The 15,459-nt window shown below is 35.6% G+C and overlaps 1 protein-coding gene across 2 annotated transcripts in view; it reads left to right on the plus strand.

Moving 5' to 3' along the window:
* Window positions 1–15,459, plus strand: part of LOC108965885 (integrin alpha-PS1) — a 205,543-nt gene that overhangs the window by 188,112 nt on the left and 1,972 nt on the right. For both annotated transcript variants that reach the window (XM_018928556.1, XM_018928557.1), the window contains 5 exons: window positions 1,104–1,237; window positions 8,810–9,021; window positions 10,696–11,874; window positions 11,948–12,090; window positions 12,160–12,504. In XM_018928556.1, the coding sequence (XP_018784101.1) occupies window positions 1,104–1,237; window positions 8,810–9,021; window positions 10,696–11,874; window positions 11,948–12,090; window positions 12,160–12,504 (2,013 nt within the window). The remainder of the gene's footprint in view (window positions 1–1,103; window positions 1,238–8,809; window positions 9,022–10,695; window positions 11,875–11,947; window positions 12,091–12,159; window positions 12,505–15,459) is intronic.

The following is a 15,459-nucleotide window of genomic DNA, read 5'->3' on the forward strand; positions in this document are numbered from 1 at the left end:
TTTTTTGAAAAAGCAAAATCAGAAAGCTAAAAAAATATATGAATACTGATTTCTATAAAACAAAATTCATAAAAAAATATTATTTAATGAAATAGCATAATTTGCGTTTGTTAGAAATTAAAGGAAAAAATTTTTTACTTGAAATTAGTTAATTTTTTACTTGAAATTTTTTACTTGAAATATACTTTCTTTTTCTAATAAAAATATATTTCATTCAATTTAAGTTAACTTCTTTGAATATTTTCTTTTCTTTATATTTTCTCACTTGCATAACTTCTTCCTCTTGATTGGCGTAGTCACCGCTTACGCGATTATAGCCGAGTTAACAGCCGCGCGCCAGTCGTTTCTTCTTGTGTACTTGTATAACTACAATAAAGAATAATCGAATATATAACATATTACAACTAAAAGTTAAAAAATTAAAAAAATTTTGAATTTCCTTCTAAAGGCTTATAAATATTTGGAATAATTGAAAATACAATGCTACAAATTTATTACCGCATAATTCTTTAGTTCTTACATGCGACTTAAACCACCGCACAGCAATATTAAAAGCATTTTCTAAGCGCGCCTATTAGAAATACACAATTCCTTTCAAACGCATTCAATTCACAATTAACATTGAACCGTTCAATAACCCTACAAATACTTAACCTTTTGACCATACAATTGAAAACCGAAATCGAAATCATACGAAAGAGTAGGAAGAACGACCAAAACCCATTCACTCACCAACTAGCTGGTGAGGTGTGTGCCGAGCGGTCATTTACGCCGCCATTATTGTTGTTATTGTTAACATAAACATAAATTGTTAATGACTTAATTAAGGTAAACAGCGCTTTCTTTAGCGGCATTGGAGGCGATAAATCACATATTAGTTCTAAGCATTTTTCCCAACTCATTTTCTTCTGTTATATGAACTGAAATAGCTCCTGAGTGTGAATTATTATTTTTTTGGGTGGTGTCCCCTCTAGTTTCAAACATAAGTGCCATTGTTGCTACATAACTTTTTTCTATTACGTTATATTTATCATCTATTATTGTTGGTTTCTTATACTTAAATTCTTTGTCTTGTTTTGTGTTTTTTTGTTGTTGTTCCATAGGCACTCGTGTGCGCGCATCGTTACGTCACCAAAATGATGGAGAATCGCTATGGCCAAGGGCTCTGCTATGTATTGACCAACGAATTGACTTATGATGAAGTGTATGAGCCATGTAAAGGTCGCACCGTGGCGAGGTGGGTACTCATTTGTATTATATAATATTTTTTTTTTAATGATTAGTGTGAAGTTCAAAAAAATGTGATTTTTTGGTGGATATACTAAATATGTAGATTTCAATTGCTTGCTTTTATATTCACCGGTTTCTTGGTGCATATTCTATATTGTTGTTGTTTACTATAATTTTGTTGACACTATAAATTATTTCTATGAACTGAAAGAATTTTATTTGTTTCATATTTATACCCTAAACTTAGCAAGTACAAGGTTTTTTCATAGGGACGCACATCAATTTAGGAAGACCCAAATCAGTCCCTCACACTTCGTCCTCAAGCGTTGGGCATCTCTGTTATATCGTTGTGGCGAATTTTGCGAAAAGATCTTGGTCTACATCCTTGCAAGATCAAATTGACGCAAGAAATCAAGCTGCTTGGCCACAAGATTCATCGTATGTTCTTGAATTGGGCTGAACAACCACTTGAAATTGATGCGGATTTTGAGCGAAGAACCATCTTCAGTGATGAGACTCATTTTTGGCTGAATAACTTTCTCAACAAGCAAAATATGCGTTATTGGTTATTGATCGACTTATTGAAAACCAGGTTTGATGAACGTGTTATCTTCCGAAACTGCCTCGCCTCAATCTTGCGATTTGCCGCCGTTAGATGATTTCCTGTGGTTCTACGTCAAGTCTATGGCCTATGCCAACAAGCCAGCGACGATTGATGAACTTTGTCCAAATATCGAACGTGAAATTGCAGCAGTATCAGCCGATTTATGCTTGATTCTTCTTCTTGATTGATAGCCGAGTTAACAACCGCGCGCCAGTCGTTTCGTCTTTTCGCTACGTGGTGCCAATTAGATATTCCAAGTGAAGCCAGGTCCTTCTCCACTTGGTCCTTCCAACGGAGTGGAGGTCTTCCTCTTCCTCGGCTTCCCCCGGCGGATACTGCGTCGAATCCCTTCAGAGCTGGAGTGTTTTCGTCCATCCGGACAACATGACCTAGCCAGCGTAGCCGCTGTCTTTTAATTCGCTGAACGATATTCGCTGTGGCCAACGCGCAAAGGAATATTGATTATGACATCCAAAATTGTTTTCAGCGTCTGAACTTCTGGAAGCGGGCCCGTGGTGGCCATACAAAAGAATAATTTTGTAGCGCTTTTATTGAAAAACCCGGTAACTTCCATACGACACATATTTTTATACCCTTGTATGCATTTCTATAGCCTGTATATAGCAACTGTGAAGGGTATTATGGCTACTATGCAATCGAAGTTAACGTTTTTCTTGTTTTCAAATTCATTTATAAGAATTAAAGCGACTTATGATCATATTTTCGTTATTTTACATATATTTTGTGCTCATAATTAGCGCTAAGCGTGTGAAAAATTATTAATTATTATCAAATTATGGATTATTTTAATTTAGTTTTGTTATTTCTATGCAAATATTCGCTCTAACTTGATCTATAAAGACGGTTTGCCAAAAAACGTTGCCTACCCATTGGCGCGCGACCTTAGAAACTGACTTCATTTTAAAACTTTATTTCCGTGTGCTTGAATACAATCATAAATTATACCAAAAACATAAATATACCGTACTCAATGCGGCTTATAATGTTCTAACTGACCTTCTCACACCCTGATATGGGACGACCGTGAAGCTTATAAATATTTCAAATATTTCACGCCAATTTGATTAAGAAATGGTAGTAGTATACTACATACAAAAGTAGAGAATTTATGTTAAAATAATATATTATGAAATGAGGCCAAAACTGCTTTGCATAATTGAAATCACATTCATTTATCATAAACGTCACTGAACGTGTTACTGAAGGATACCCACCTATACTCACATACATAATATGTGGTCTATTTAAGGACACCTTTTTGTAAACAAAGCAAATATGTAAATTGATAAACGTTGAACATTTCACAAACATACATGTATAAGAAAGGAAAAAAGCAACCAAAGTGGAGAAAAATAAAAGAGCGCTGGAAGAAATATATGTATGCCAAGGCAAAGCAGCGGCTAGCAGCGTGCTAAATGCTTTTTTATGACTTCACATCACAGGAAAATGTGTGGAAAAAATATGCAGCAAACAGTGTTGTGAGGGTGTGTACCCATCTCGATTTCTCATAGATAAAAATATAAAAAAAAATTACTAAAATATGCTTTGTTTTGCTTTGGCTGTGTGTGCGTGCGTTGTGCGCACAGTCTTACTAAGCATAGCACAAACTACGCAGTGCCCCATTTGACAGCTGACCATACCCACGTTTTGGCCCGCTTTCACTTTTTTTCCATACAAAAGTGAGCAGTTAGTTGTCCTTTTTTATTGTTATTAATCTATTTTTTTTTTTTCTTTTGTTCAACGTCATGGCATGCCTGCACAGCTACAGCTTTTGCTTACATAATTTTTCACTTGAGTTGCATGCCAAATTTACATTTACATAGTCAAGGTTTATGTGTGGCTGGGGTGGCAAGTTGTCGCGACTTACGCAGTTTCTCATAAAGTCAACTCATTATCTCATCGTCCTTGCTGGTTAGTTCCTTTTGTGTTCGCTATTGTACATATTTGTGAATAAATTATATTATCTAACAATTTGATGTGTCATGTTTCATTATTATTTCCTTCTTCCAACATTTCTTACGTCATTGGTTACATATGTATATATTTTTTCCTTATGTATAGGAATGGTAAATATGCTTTAGCGTTTTTCTGTTTTTAAGAGAGTTTCTCTGTTAACAAATGTATTGGTCTTATCATAGATCTGTCGGTATCGTCATCCAGAATATTTTGCCAAGACTATATTGACGTTTTTGTTATTTATTGCCGAAGTTACGCTAATGACCAATATTATTTTTTAATTCAATGTATGACAGACATCCTTCTTCTCTGCGGCAGCCTAGAGCTTTTCTTCTTCTCACGCGTGACTATTAAAATATATTTTGGGTAGTCTAAAAAATCGTGTCGTACTTCTTATAAAACTTCAACTTATTGTACCATTATGGTCGTCTACTTTTTGCCATTTTTCTGCTAAAGACAGTATACAACTTTTATGGTTTCTCACTGAAAAATTGCGACAAATAATTTGAAAGGGCTTCTCTTGAAGCCAACTTTACTCCATTAAGGAAGTTCTGTATTGACCGAAACAAATGGTGCTCTGATGATGCAAGGTCAGGACTATATGGTGGATGCATCGAAACTGCCCAGCCAATTTCTCCAAGTTTTTTCCGACTCATCAAAGATGTGTGGGGTCTATCTTTGTTCTAATAGAAGGCGAAGCCCTTTCTGTTAATCAGTTCTGGCCCTTTTTTCGATTGCTTGCTTCAATCTCGTTCAACCAGGTTAGAGCAGCTCATAGTGGATGATTCTTTTCCAATCCCACGAAACACTCAGCATAACCTTTCGATGCGTCAATCATGGCATATTTGAACCACTTTTCGTTTCTTGTTATCATTCGCTGCAGAAATGTTTCGATTTCATTTCGTTTCAGCAAAGAATTGCAAATGTTAATTCATGTGGTACAAAAACATCAAGCTTCTTTTGTAGCCAGCCTTTTTTAAATAGTTCAACACCATGACCATGATAAATGTGAAGTTCCTTAGCGATGTCATTGATGATTATGTGATGGTCCTGGTCAATATTTTCCATAAGTTCATCGAGTTTTTCAACAATACTTTGAACATGAATCTTTCTTGAAATCGTTTTTTGAACCCATAACATTTGATGACCTGCTTCTGCTTCTTCTTTATCGGCGTAGTTTCCAAATGTAGCAAGGTCCTTCTCTGCCTAGTCTTTCCAACGGAGTGGAGGTCTTCCTTTTGCTCTGCTTACCCCAGCGGGTACTGTGTCGAATACTCCTAGAATTGGAGTGTCTTCTCTCATTCGGACATTTCGGACATAACCGAGCCAGCGCAGCCACTGTTTTTCAATTCGCTGAACCATGTCAATGTCGCCGTATTTCTCGTAAAGTTCATCGTCCATCGACTGCGGTATTCGGCGTGGCCAATGTAGAAAAATAATAAATCTTCCGCAGAACCTTTTTTTTTTCGAAAACTCATCTCATCAGACGTCATCTACGTCCATTCCTCTGCACCATATAGCAGCACGGGGATGCTGAGTGACTTGGGGTTTTTCTATCGTGACAGGATCTTACTTCTCAATTTCCTACTTAATCCGAAATAGCATCCGAGGCTGTTTTGAACTTTTCAGTGGGGGATTTTTTTTACGTGGCGGGTCCCTTACCCAGCGCACAACCAAACATATATGCCAGTGGAGGGATGATTCGCCTTCTCACTTTAGCTCGCCTTTAAACTGATGTTTTTCGACTATACTGAGGATACTTGGTCAAAGACCCGTAGACGTGAGCTGCTTAAGCCATATGTAAAGGGATCATTTCTGGCCACTTCCAAGTGAATAACGCTCTGTGAACTTTCCTCACTTACATGCACTTGTACACATGGCTCCATCCATCTCCTTAAGTGGAGAAAATAATAGCGGTCAGCTTTCAAAACTGTCTATAGCATTTTCTCGATCTCCTAATATTTTCTGTGAATTTAAAGAAAATGATGAGTGTTCACCTTAAAAAAAAGATACGAACTTTCGGTTGTTGGTTAGGCAACTTATTTACTTTCTTCATTCCCATATTACTGAAACTAAATGTTGATCTATAAAGAGCCAGATGTTAAAATTCAACTTAGATTAGACTCATTTCGCAATGTCTTAAATCTGAGACGCTACCTAGTGTTCGAATATACTCGTATGTGTAGTAGTGAATAATGCAAGTTCTACTAAATGGACATTTCATACTAAGATGAAATAAAGAAAAAGAATATATTAACAAATATGTTTAAAGGGATGGGAGTCCATCCAACATTAACGAAAAATGTTCTAGCGGTGTGCTACCATCAACTATTATCAATTCACCTCACACACGGCGACCTTGTGCCTTTTATCTTAAAAACTTTTAATGATTACACCATCGCGTGACAACATATTGTATGTGGCGCCTCATTGAAGGTCGCGGTCGCATCCCGCTGAGAGCACTTGTCATTATCCTTTATTGCAGTGCAACAATAATCAAGCGAAAAACGTACTGTGCATAATTAAAGTAAGCACTTTAACGCAGTAATTACACACCTTAAACTTTGCGCTTTTAAAGTAAAGATCCGTAAAACGATTGTCGTTATGCCGCCAGCTGACGGCGTTCAGTTTTCGTGCGCTCGCAATGAGGTCAAAAACACCATTTCGCAAATTTCGTGTATAATTTGTGCAAATTAATTTCAGCACTTCTACTAAGCACACACGCGCACGGTGACAATATGCCACATAAATCATTACAGCTTGCCACATTTAGTTGAAAAACATACAAATGAACATTGTAGATACATATCTACATAGTAGCCTATCGGTGTCCAGTGGCATAGCCGCAACAAATTTGGGCAAGCAATTCAATTTGCAATGAAGTCATTACAAAGGCATTTGCAACAGCAATAAACATATAACAGACACAATAGACAAATCAACATTGCCGGCAAACTCCAAACTGTGCCCGAAACAACAATAGTTGAGGCCATTCGGCTGAGGTGCTGTTGTTGTTCAGCCATTAAGTTCGAATTGTTTAAATTTATAACCATAAAAAATCAGCGGCATGCCCACTGTTTGATTGCCTTCCTATGACCTAACCCGATCGACAGTCTATTTCATTTTATGCAGCACTATTTTTCATTTCATTTTATTTGTGTAATTTGAACTTAATATACCTTAAGTTTACCACGAAGTTTATAAAGCCCAGAAAGAAACGTTGTATGGATATCCTTCAAAATATATTGTTATGATCAACGTTAAGAGAGTCGTCGATTTTGCCATGTCCGTCTCTCTGTCTGAGATATAAAACTAAAATTTCGCACACATTCTTTTCCCCTCTTGCAATCACCCCCTATCAGGCCTCTTTGAGTTATAGCTGTTATACAAACTACACGATCAAAGTTAAGTAAATTTGTGGGGAGCTTTCTTATTTGATAAGATATCATCACGAAGTTTGACATAGATTATTTTTCAAAGCCGCGCTATAATCTTCGAACAAGCTTTTCAGTTCGGACCACCATTGCCTATAGTTGCCATACCAGCTGACTTTTTCTGATATATCAAAATCAAGCTCTTGTATCGAAAAGTTTATTTTTTTTTTTGACAAGTTATCTTCACAACATTTGGCTTAGATTATTTTCCAAGAAAGAACAAATTGTTGAGACACTGCTGCAATTTCACGTTCGACATTCGTGCATCAATCGTCACTGGCTTGTTGGCTTAGACCACAGATTCACGCAGCTCCACAGACAATAGTCCAAAGGCGTCAAATTGCACGACCGAGGTGTCAATTGACGGGGCCATTTTGTGAGTTAACACGTTCACCAAACTTGGTTTTCAAAAAATCGATGGGTACATTCGYTGTGTGGCTTGTGGTGCCGTTCTGTTGGAAGTACMTATATGCCAAGTCTATATCATCCAATTCCGACCAAGCATATTCGGTTATCATTGAGTTATAGCGATTCCCATTCATATTATCGTGCCGGTCTTGATCATCATGAAAGAAGTACTACGGTCCAATGACGCTGCCGAACCATAAACCGCACCAAATGCTATGGTGACTCATGGAGTACGTGTGGACTGCTGTCTGATCAATAATGCATATTTTTGCGAAACCAGTCAGTCAGAAATGAGCCTCATCGTAGAAGATGATTTTTCGTTGATCATTCGGATCATTTTCAAGTTGTTGCTCAGGCTAATTCACGAACGATTCTGGTGGTCGAGCGGCTTCAGTTCTTGCGTCAATTTGATTTTGTAAGGCTGTAGGCCAAGATCTTTTGGCAAATTTCGTCACAACGCACTCTGAATTTCGGTAGTAAATTTTAATAATTTCGTGTCTTTGTTGAATCGTATCGTTCTATAATGAAATGGCAAACCTTACTGAAGAGAAATGTCAAAAGAGCGGGAAAAATATAGCGTCGGTCTACCTTAATAGCATTCCTATAAAAAACGTCGTTATTTCTGAAGGGTATTCCAGCTTCGCTGCAAACAAAGTTAAGTATTTTTTATTTTTTTTTTTATTATAATTTATATTTTTTCTAGGTTTGGCGGCCACACTTTGCAATTTCCATTGTGCTACACACATGCAAGCATAATTTTTCATTTTTTCAATTATTTTTGTTTATAATTTTAATTCACTCGTCTATCTGCATATTTTCCTTTGTGTCTATGACCACTCCAATATTTTCCACTGTCGGCTGGCGTTGGAGTAATGTACAATTTTCATTACTCCAAAATGGCTTTACGTGTTCAAACACACATACACATATACACATAGAAAACGAGGTGTGTACGCGTGGGTGGCATGCAACCTGTGATACCTACACAACTGTAGTTGTGTACTTGTAGCCAGTGCACGTAATGAATTAATTTACTCACCACAATGTTCACCCCGAACCCCATGACCTGACTCACTTTTGCCAACTGCAGTTTTTTGTGTTATATTTCTCACTTTACTGCTAACTGTTATTTTTGTACATTTTTCACTCCGTGCAGAGAACACGAAGACTACGGCTTTTGTCAGGTGGGCACTTCAGGTGCGCTGCTGGATGACAACACCATGGTGCTGGGCTCCCCAGGACCCTTCACGTGGCGCGGCACTGTGTTTGTTACGGAAATTGGCGGTGAATATTTGGAGCGCGATAAGACAATGTACTATGGTGATCATTTGGAAAATACATCACCGGTGGACAAATACAGTTACTTGGGTAAGTCAGCATTGAAATAGATAATATTAAGTAATTGGCGAAAATGATAATGAAACACTGCTGAGACCATCGATATTCCTAATATACATTAAATAAGCATACTACAAGACGTGCTTACAATTCAATGAGCTTACAGCAATTCAAAGCTCTACGTAACACTTTGCCTAACTTATTGACTTAACTGTGCGCATAATCCCACTCGGTGGTTTGTTCATTGAAACAAGCTAAAAAAAAAAAATAGAAAACATGTTTTTCTATTAGCTTAAACCCCTCGGTAGTTAATGTCTAACATTCTCTTAGTAGCAAATGTCTAACCTTCATATTTTTTACAATAAAAATTACTTCAAATGTCGGCCGCGGCATTTTTGAAATGTTTTTCTAGCAATAATTTCCCCTCCATACTCACAAAAATCACATCAAAACTTGAATACTTATTTCGAACTGCGGCGATACTCGCGATACTCGTTGAGCTCGCAAACTGTGCACTCAAAGTTAGTCAAAGTGTGTATGCCCGCACTAGCACTAGCATCAAGCTATTTACTTCATTGATTTCGTTTGGATGCCTAGTCATAGCGGAATCGCAAATCCGATTAGTTAGCAAATGTACCATGTTCACCCCAGTGAGAGCTAGCTGGATCTCGCTTGTTGTCTTGCTTTCTTACGCTGGAACTTTGAGAGTATAACGTAAAAGATCGACTAAACTGGTTTTCCTTAGCAAAGCTCATCTAGTCGCGATCGTTGGAGTTCTTGTTGGACATTGTCCAACAGACATTCGTGGGTTGTAAGGCTGTAAATATATTCGGAAGAAGGTGAGCTGGAAACATCCAGGCACTTTCTCCTTCATTGTTCAGGCTTTACAAGACTGAGATTGAAATATCTCGCCAATCATACCTTCTGCGAATCAGGAAACAGAGCCGTAACTGACTTTAGCCCCTCGACAAATTTTTGATCATCGCAATTACTTCGAGAATCTTTTGTGAATCGTTTTCTCATTCCAAGTGTCTCTCGAGGTAGGTTTTTATTAAAGCCATTGATAATAGGACCAATACCTAACATTTTTGCTAAAATAAAACATAGCGTAGTCAATATATATAAAATCGATCAATAATATTTAGTCCTGAAAAATATATAATTTATATAAAAAACTCGGAACAACATCGACTATTATGCTGAAAGTCATGAAGTATATGAATACTAGCACTACCGGAAGGATATCGACAATGATCTACCGTGGAGGTATCAATATGTTCTAGCACACCTTTTTCCACCTAATTTTTGCGATAAAATTTAATGCTGATTATTCTAGGCGGAAAGCAATAATTTTCGAACTTTGCTTTCTCCACTAGTAACGAAAAGATTTGCCATTAAATTCGCGTATCGGCTATCGTGCCGTTTTACGTAAGATCGTTTCGCTTATTTTACCCAAAGCTAGTATAGTCTGCTTCCGAGTGTTGGACGATTTTCTCCGAATTATCTCAACTTTCATGTTTCAAAGGATGTTCGGTGCGCTCGAAATGAGTTCTCAGTGTGATTTTCTAAATTTAATATAAGTTATTAACACTTCTTTCATAAATGGATACTGAATTTTACGTTTTTGGTTTACAAATACAACATATCATCAATTACAAATAATAACTTTCATCTATTACAAAAACCAAAAACTATTTACCGCAGGCATGGCCGTCACTGGTGGACGTTACTTTGGCGATCGTATGTCTTACGCCGCTGGAGCGCCGCGTTCTAATGGACACGGGCAAGTGGTGATCTTTAACAAAGCCAATACTAATCCCATACCCGTTAATATGATACTCGAGGGAGAACAATTCGGATCAAGTTTTGGTTATGAACTGACCACTGCCGATATTAATGGCGATCAGAAACCGGATCTCATCATTGCCGCACCATTCTATTTTAATAAATCCGAAGGTGGCGCAGTTTATATATATCAAAACGATAAAGATATGCTGCCAGCGCAACCGACGCTCAAGCTGACCGGCGCTATGGAAAGTCATTTTGGATTAGCGCTCGCCAATATCGGTGATATTAACAAGGATAGCTGTGAGGACTTGGCTGTGGGTGCACCTTACGAAGGTGATGGTGTGGTATATATCTATTTGGGATCACGTACTGGTTTGGTTAGCAAACCCGCGCAACGGATACAAGCCTCAGATCTCGGTTTATTGCCACATCCGCTACATACATTCGGCAGTTCGATAAGTGGTGGCACCGATTTAGATGGTAACTCTTACCCGGATATAGCTGTCGGCGCCTACAATTCGTCGGCTGTGGTTATGCTACTCTCACGACCGATCATCAATATAGAGACCACAGCGCGTAGCAATGAATTACGGAATATTGATCCAGCAAAACCGGGCTGCTTGCATGATGCCTCAACAAACCTTACATGTTTCACCTTTGAAGCCTGCTGTTCGATTGAACCATATGAACCGGCGTCGGCTAATAAGGATTTGCGTCTACTGTACACAGTCGAAGCAGAAACTTTTGGTGGGCATAAGAAGTTTTCGCGTGTATTTTTCGATCGCGAAATTAAGCATAGCAATGTGGTGAAACGAGAAGTTACTGTGCGTACCAATGGACGCCAGACATGTCAGCAAGTCACCGGTTATATCAAAGAGAATACCAAAGATATACAGAGCCCGATTAAGTTTCGTTTGAATTATACAATTGTGGAGCCGCGGCTACCACGTTCCGGCTTAGAACTATTGAATCCAATTTTGGATCAAACACAGGCTTTTGCTGAATTCGAAGGTACATTCCAAAAGGATTGTGGTGATGATGATATCTGTGAGAGTAATCTAATATTGAACGCCGAATTGGATTTGAATATGGAGAGTGAGTACATAATTGTTAATATGGAAGATAATGGTAGGAGAACTTTTTTCCAATACACCACACTTATTTGCAGATGACAATTATGCTTTGATATTGGGCGAGAAGAATGAGACGCGTGTCAATGTAAACGTATTGAATAAAGCGGATTCGGCTTATGAGACACAATTGTTTGTCGTGCATCAAAAGAGCGTGTCATACATAGCCGCCTCACGTACGGTGAGTCCATCGGAATTTTAACAAATTTCATCGACGAAATATTTATATATTTTTTTTTTTTTTTCAAAGAACTCTGTAACCTGCAATCGTTTCAACGACACGGTGGTTGCCTGTAGCCTTGGCAATCCGATGAAGCGCAATACGGCCCTTTACGTGTCGCTGCGTTTCGATCCCAGCGGTTTGGAGAATGATGAGCGTAAACTTACGTTTCACGTCTTTGTCAATACGACGTCGCAACATATTGGCGATGTGAAGCCCGAAAAAGAGTTAGAAGTGCGAGTGGTGAAACGTGTTACACTAACCCTGACTGGTTTCGATAAACCCGAGCAGAGCTTCTATAGTGGCGAGGTTAAGAAAGACAGCAAGGTCATGCAGATGGAGGATATCGGCTCACCCGTAATGCACACTTACACGGTACGGAAAACATAAAAAAATTATTTTCGGTTGAATTAAAAATATCAAATTTGGAAAAATTAATTCTACTTGAAATTTTTTTTTCATTATATCCATTGGATCTCATTATATTTCATCTAGTTTCATTAAATTTCGTCAAGTAACTTTTCCTGCTTAATTCACTTCATTTATTGGCAATTAAATCATTTAAAGTTACCTTATTTCATGTATTCAAACATTTGCGTGAATAATAAAATTAATTTTATTATATTTTGTTAAATTAAATTTCAAATATTTTTTTTTAATTTTTATTATTGAAAWTTTTATTACAATTATTCAAATTATTTGGGGTTTTAATCATTTAATTATCGCAAAATAATTTTTGTATTTCATGTGGATTATAAAATTTGTTTCAGCCAAATTTAATTCATTCAATTAAGGTTAATTTGTCTGGAATTTCACTAAATTGAACTTGGTCCCACATATTTTTTTTTTTCAAATTATGGCACTTAATTTTCTTATTCAGTTTCATTAATTGATTTTAATCATAATTTATTTCGATAAATATAAATTAATCTAATCTCATAATTTTTCGAACAATGCCCTAATTTACTCAATTAATTGGACAGGGCCTTAATTTACTTAATAGTAAACGATTATAGCTTTCTGTGACAACCGCTTAATTTAGTCAACCATGAATTTCCCGCTATACGTATATATGCAGACAATTTACTAATTGACTAAATTAAGGCACCTTTTGAAAGAAATATTCAATTAATATTAATGATTTTCGTTTAGTTTAACTAATTTCTATACAAATCGAACTCAGTTAACTCTTCAAGCCATTTTACTTCTCATTGTCTATTGAGCAGATTTATTAATTATCTAATTGAAGTGCGCTTAATTAAATTTAGCTCGAAAATTTTTTATAATTTTTTTTTCTTTTCATAACTAAATTGTAGTGAAATTTAATCAAGCAATTAATAAGTTGTGTGATGAAGTTCAGAGAGCACCATAATTTAGTCAATTAGTCCCTTAATTTAATCAATTAGATATTGCAGCTATACATTTATGAGACAATTTACTAATTGAATCAACTAACCTTTTGAAACGAATATTAAATTAATATCAACGATTTAATTTACTTTCGCATTCAAATAAGTCACAATTAATTTTTCAAATTCCTCGCATTCAATTTAATTATAAATTGCCAATTATGAAGATTTCACTAATTAAGCTAATTATTACTAGTATAAATAAATTGAACATCAAAAATTTTATTAATTTTTTTATCACATTTAAAGTATAGTGAAATATATTGACTCAATTAATAAAATCCGGTTAATTTATTAGGAAACTTTAGTAATTAAATTTACCTAAAAATTAAAAAAAAAATTCGAATTAAAATATATCAAAAGTGACATGAAATACCCCATAAAAATAAACCTAAAAATCCTAACCACAGATTTCTAACGAAGTTCTAACTAAAAAAAACCGTAAAAATTTTAAGTTAATTTTTTGTCTAGAAAATGGTATAATAAAATAATTATATTTTTATACCGACACATTGCAAAATCAAGTTATATAAAACTTAAAGCTCAATTTTAAAAATTATGAATACTAATTTCCATATACTCGCATATGCTCGAAAGTTTATTTATAAATTCCTAAAAACAAATAATACCACAAGACTTGAAGTTCATTGCACGTCTTTTCCTAATCAAGTTCAAGGCTAAAGGCACTTCACCGACCACAATGAAAGCTAATTGCATGAAAAATTACCGCAAATTTTATTAAAAAATGTAGATACACATATAAGTACAAATATGCACACAGGTAGGGGCGCGAATTACGTAAGCAAAAGCGCACACAAGAAATGCAAAAGTCCATAGTTAACATACATACATACAAATGTATGTACAAGTATGTTTGGTATATATACATATGTATGTATATTATATATAGATTTATATGTAGATCCTTCATATACCCGAAATACAAAAATTCACACATTGCTGAATTTGTTGATTAGTCAACGAAATACGCTAAATGGTGAGGTAAATTGTCAAATCATTGTTATTCATAACAAAAATAAGATTAGAGAAGTATTTAAGTCAAGTTTGTTGGCATTCTTATCTAGGCAGTCTTCCTTTACTTTGCTTATTTGTATAAAAAGTCAATTGTAGCAATTTGCAACAAACATAATAATTGCTGAGAAATATATATATATAGTAGGGTATCCGACGACGCGTTGTTGGGGTATACATTTTATACTATTATTCATACTATAAACTATAGTGAAAATATTATTTATGAATAAAGGCGAAAATGTTTTTGTCGGTATAAGTATCCAAGGGATTGTACTTGAGGTTTAATTTTGAATATGTTCATACAAATAAATATCATTGGAAAATATTACGAATATAAGGCTGCTTTCTCAATGTCTGGTTACCAGCGTTTCTGCCTTAGGCGTCCATTTAAGGAAGCTTTCATTATATTCTTTATTTATGAATTGTTTAACTCCCTATCTTCTAAATTGGTTCGAACTGGACACAGTGTGTTAAATTTTACTAAAATTGATTCAGTAACTTAGGAGTCTATCGCGGACAAACAATATGACACGTTCTTTCTATATATAAGGATTAGGTATAAATTGATAGTATATTTCAGAAAACAAAGTGCTTATAGAATGTAAGTACTCATATGCAAGCCTTGATGACAGTGTCAACAACAAAATTGATATTTGTAAACGTTGGCAATGTATGTGATAAGCAGGAAATAAAAAGAGAAGAATCACATAATAAATAGAAATTAAATAACTTAACAAAAAAGTATTCATTAAACATAGTTATAATAAAAGAAATTGAATTAATAAAAAGAAGGAAATATAAGATAAAATTAAAATTAAAATTAAAACTAAAATAAAAATTAACACGAAAACTAAAATTCAAATAAAAAAATATGAAAATGCTAAAA

This window comes from Bactrocera latifrons, unplaced genomic scaffold (genome assembly GCF_001853355.1).
Source record: "Bactrocera latifrons isolate USDA-ARS-PBARC rearing strain unplaced genomic scaffold, ASM185335v1 scaffold_15, whole genome shotgun sequence".
In the NCBI taxonomy this organism is placed as follows: Eukaryota; Metazoa; Arthropoda; class Insecta; order Diptera; family Tephritidae; genus Bactrocera; species Bactrocera latifrons.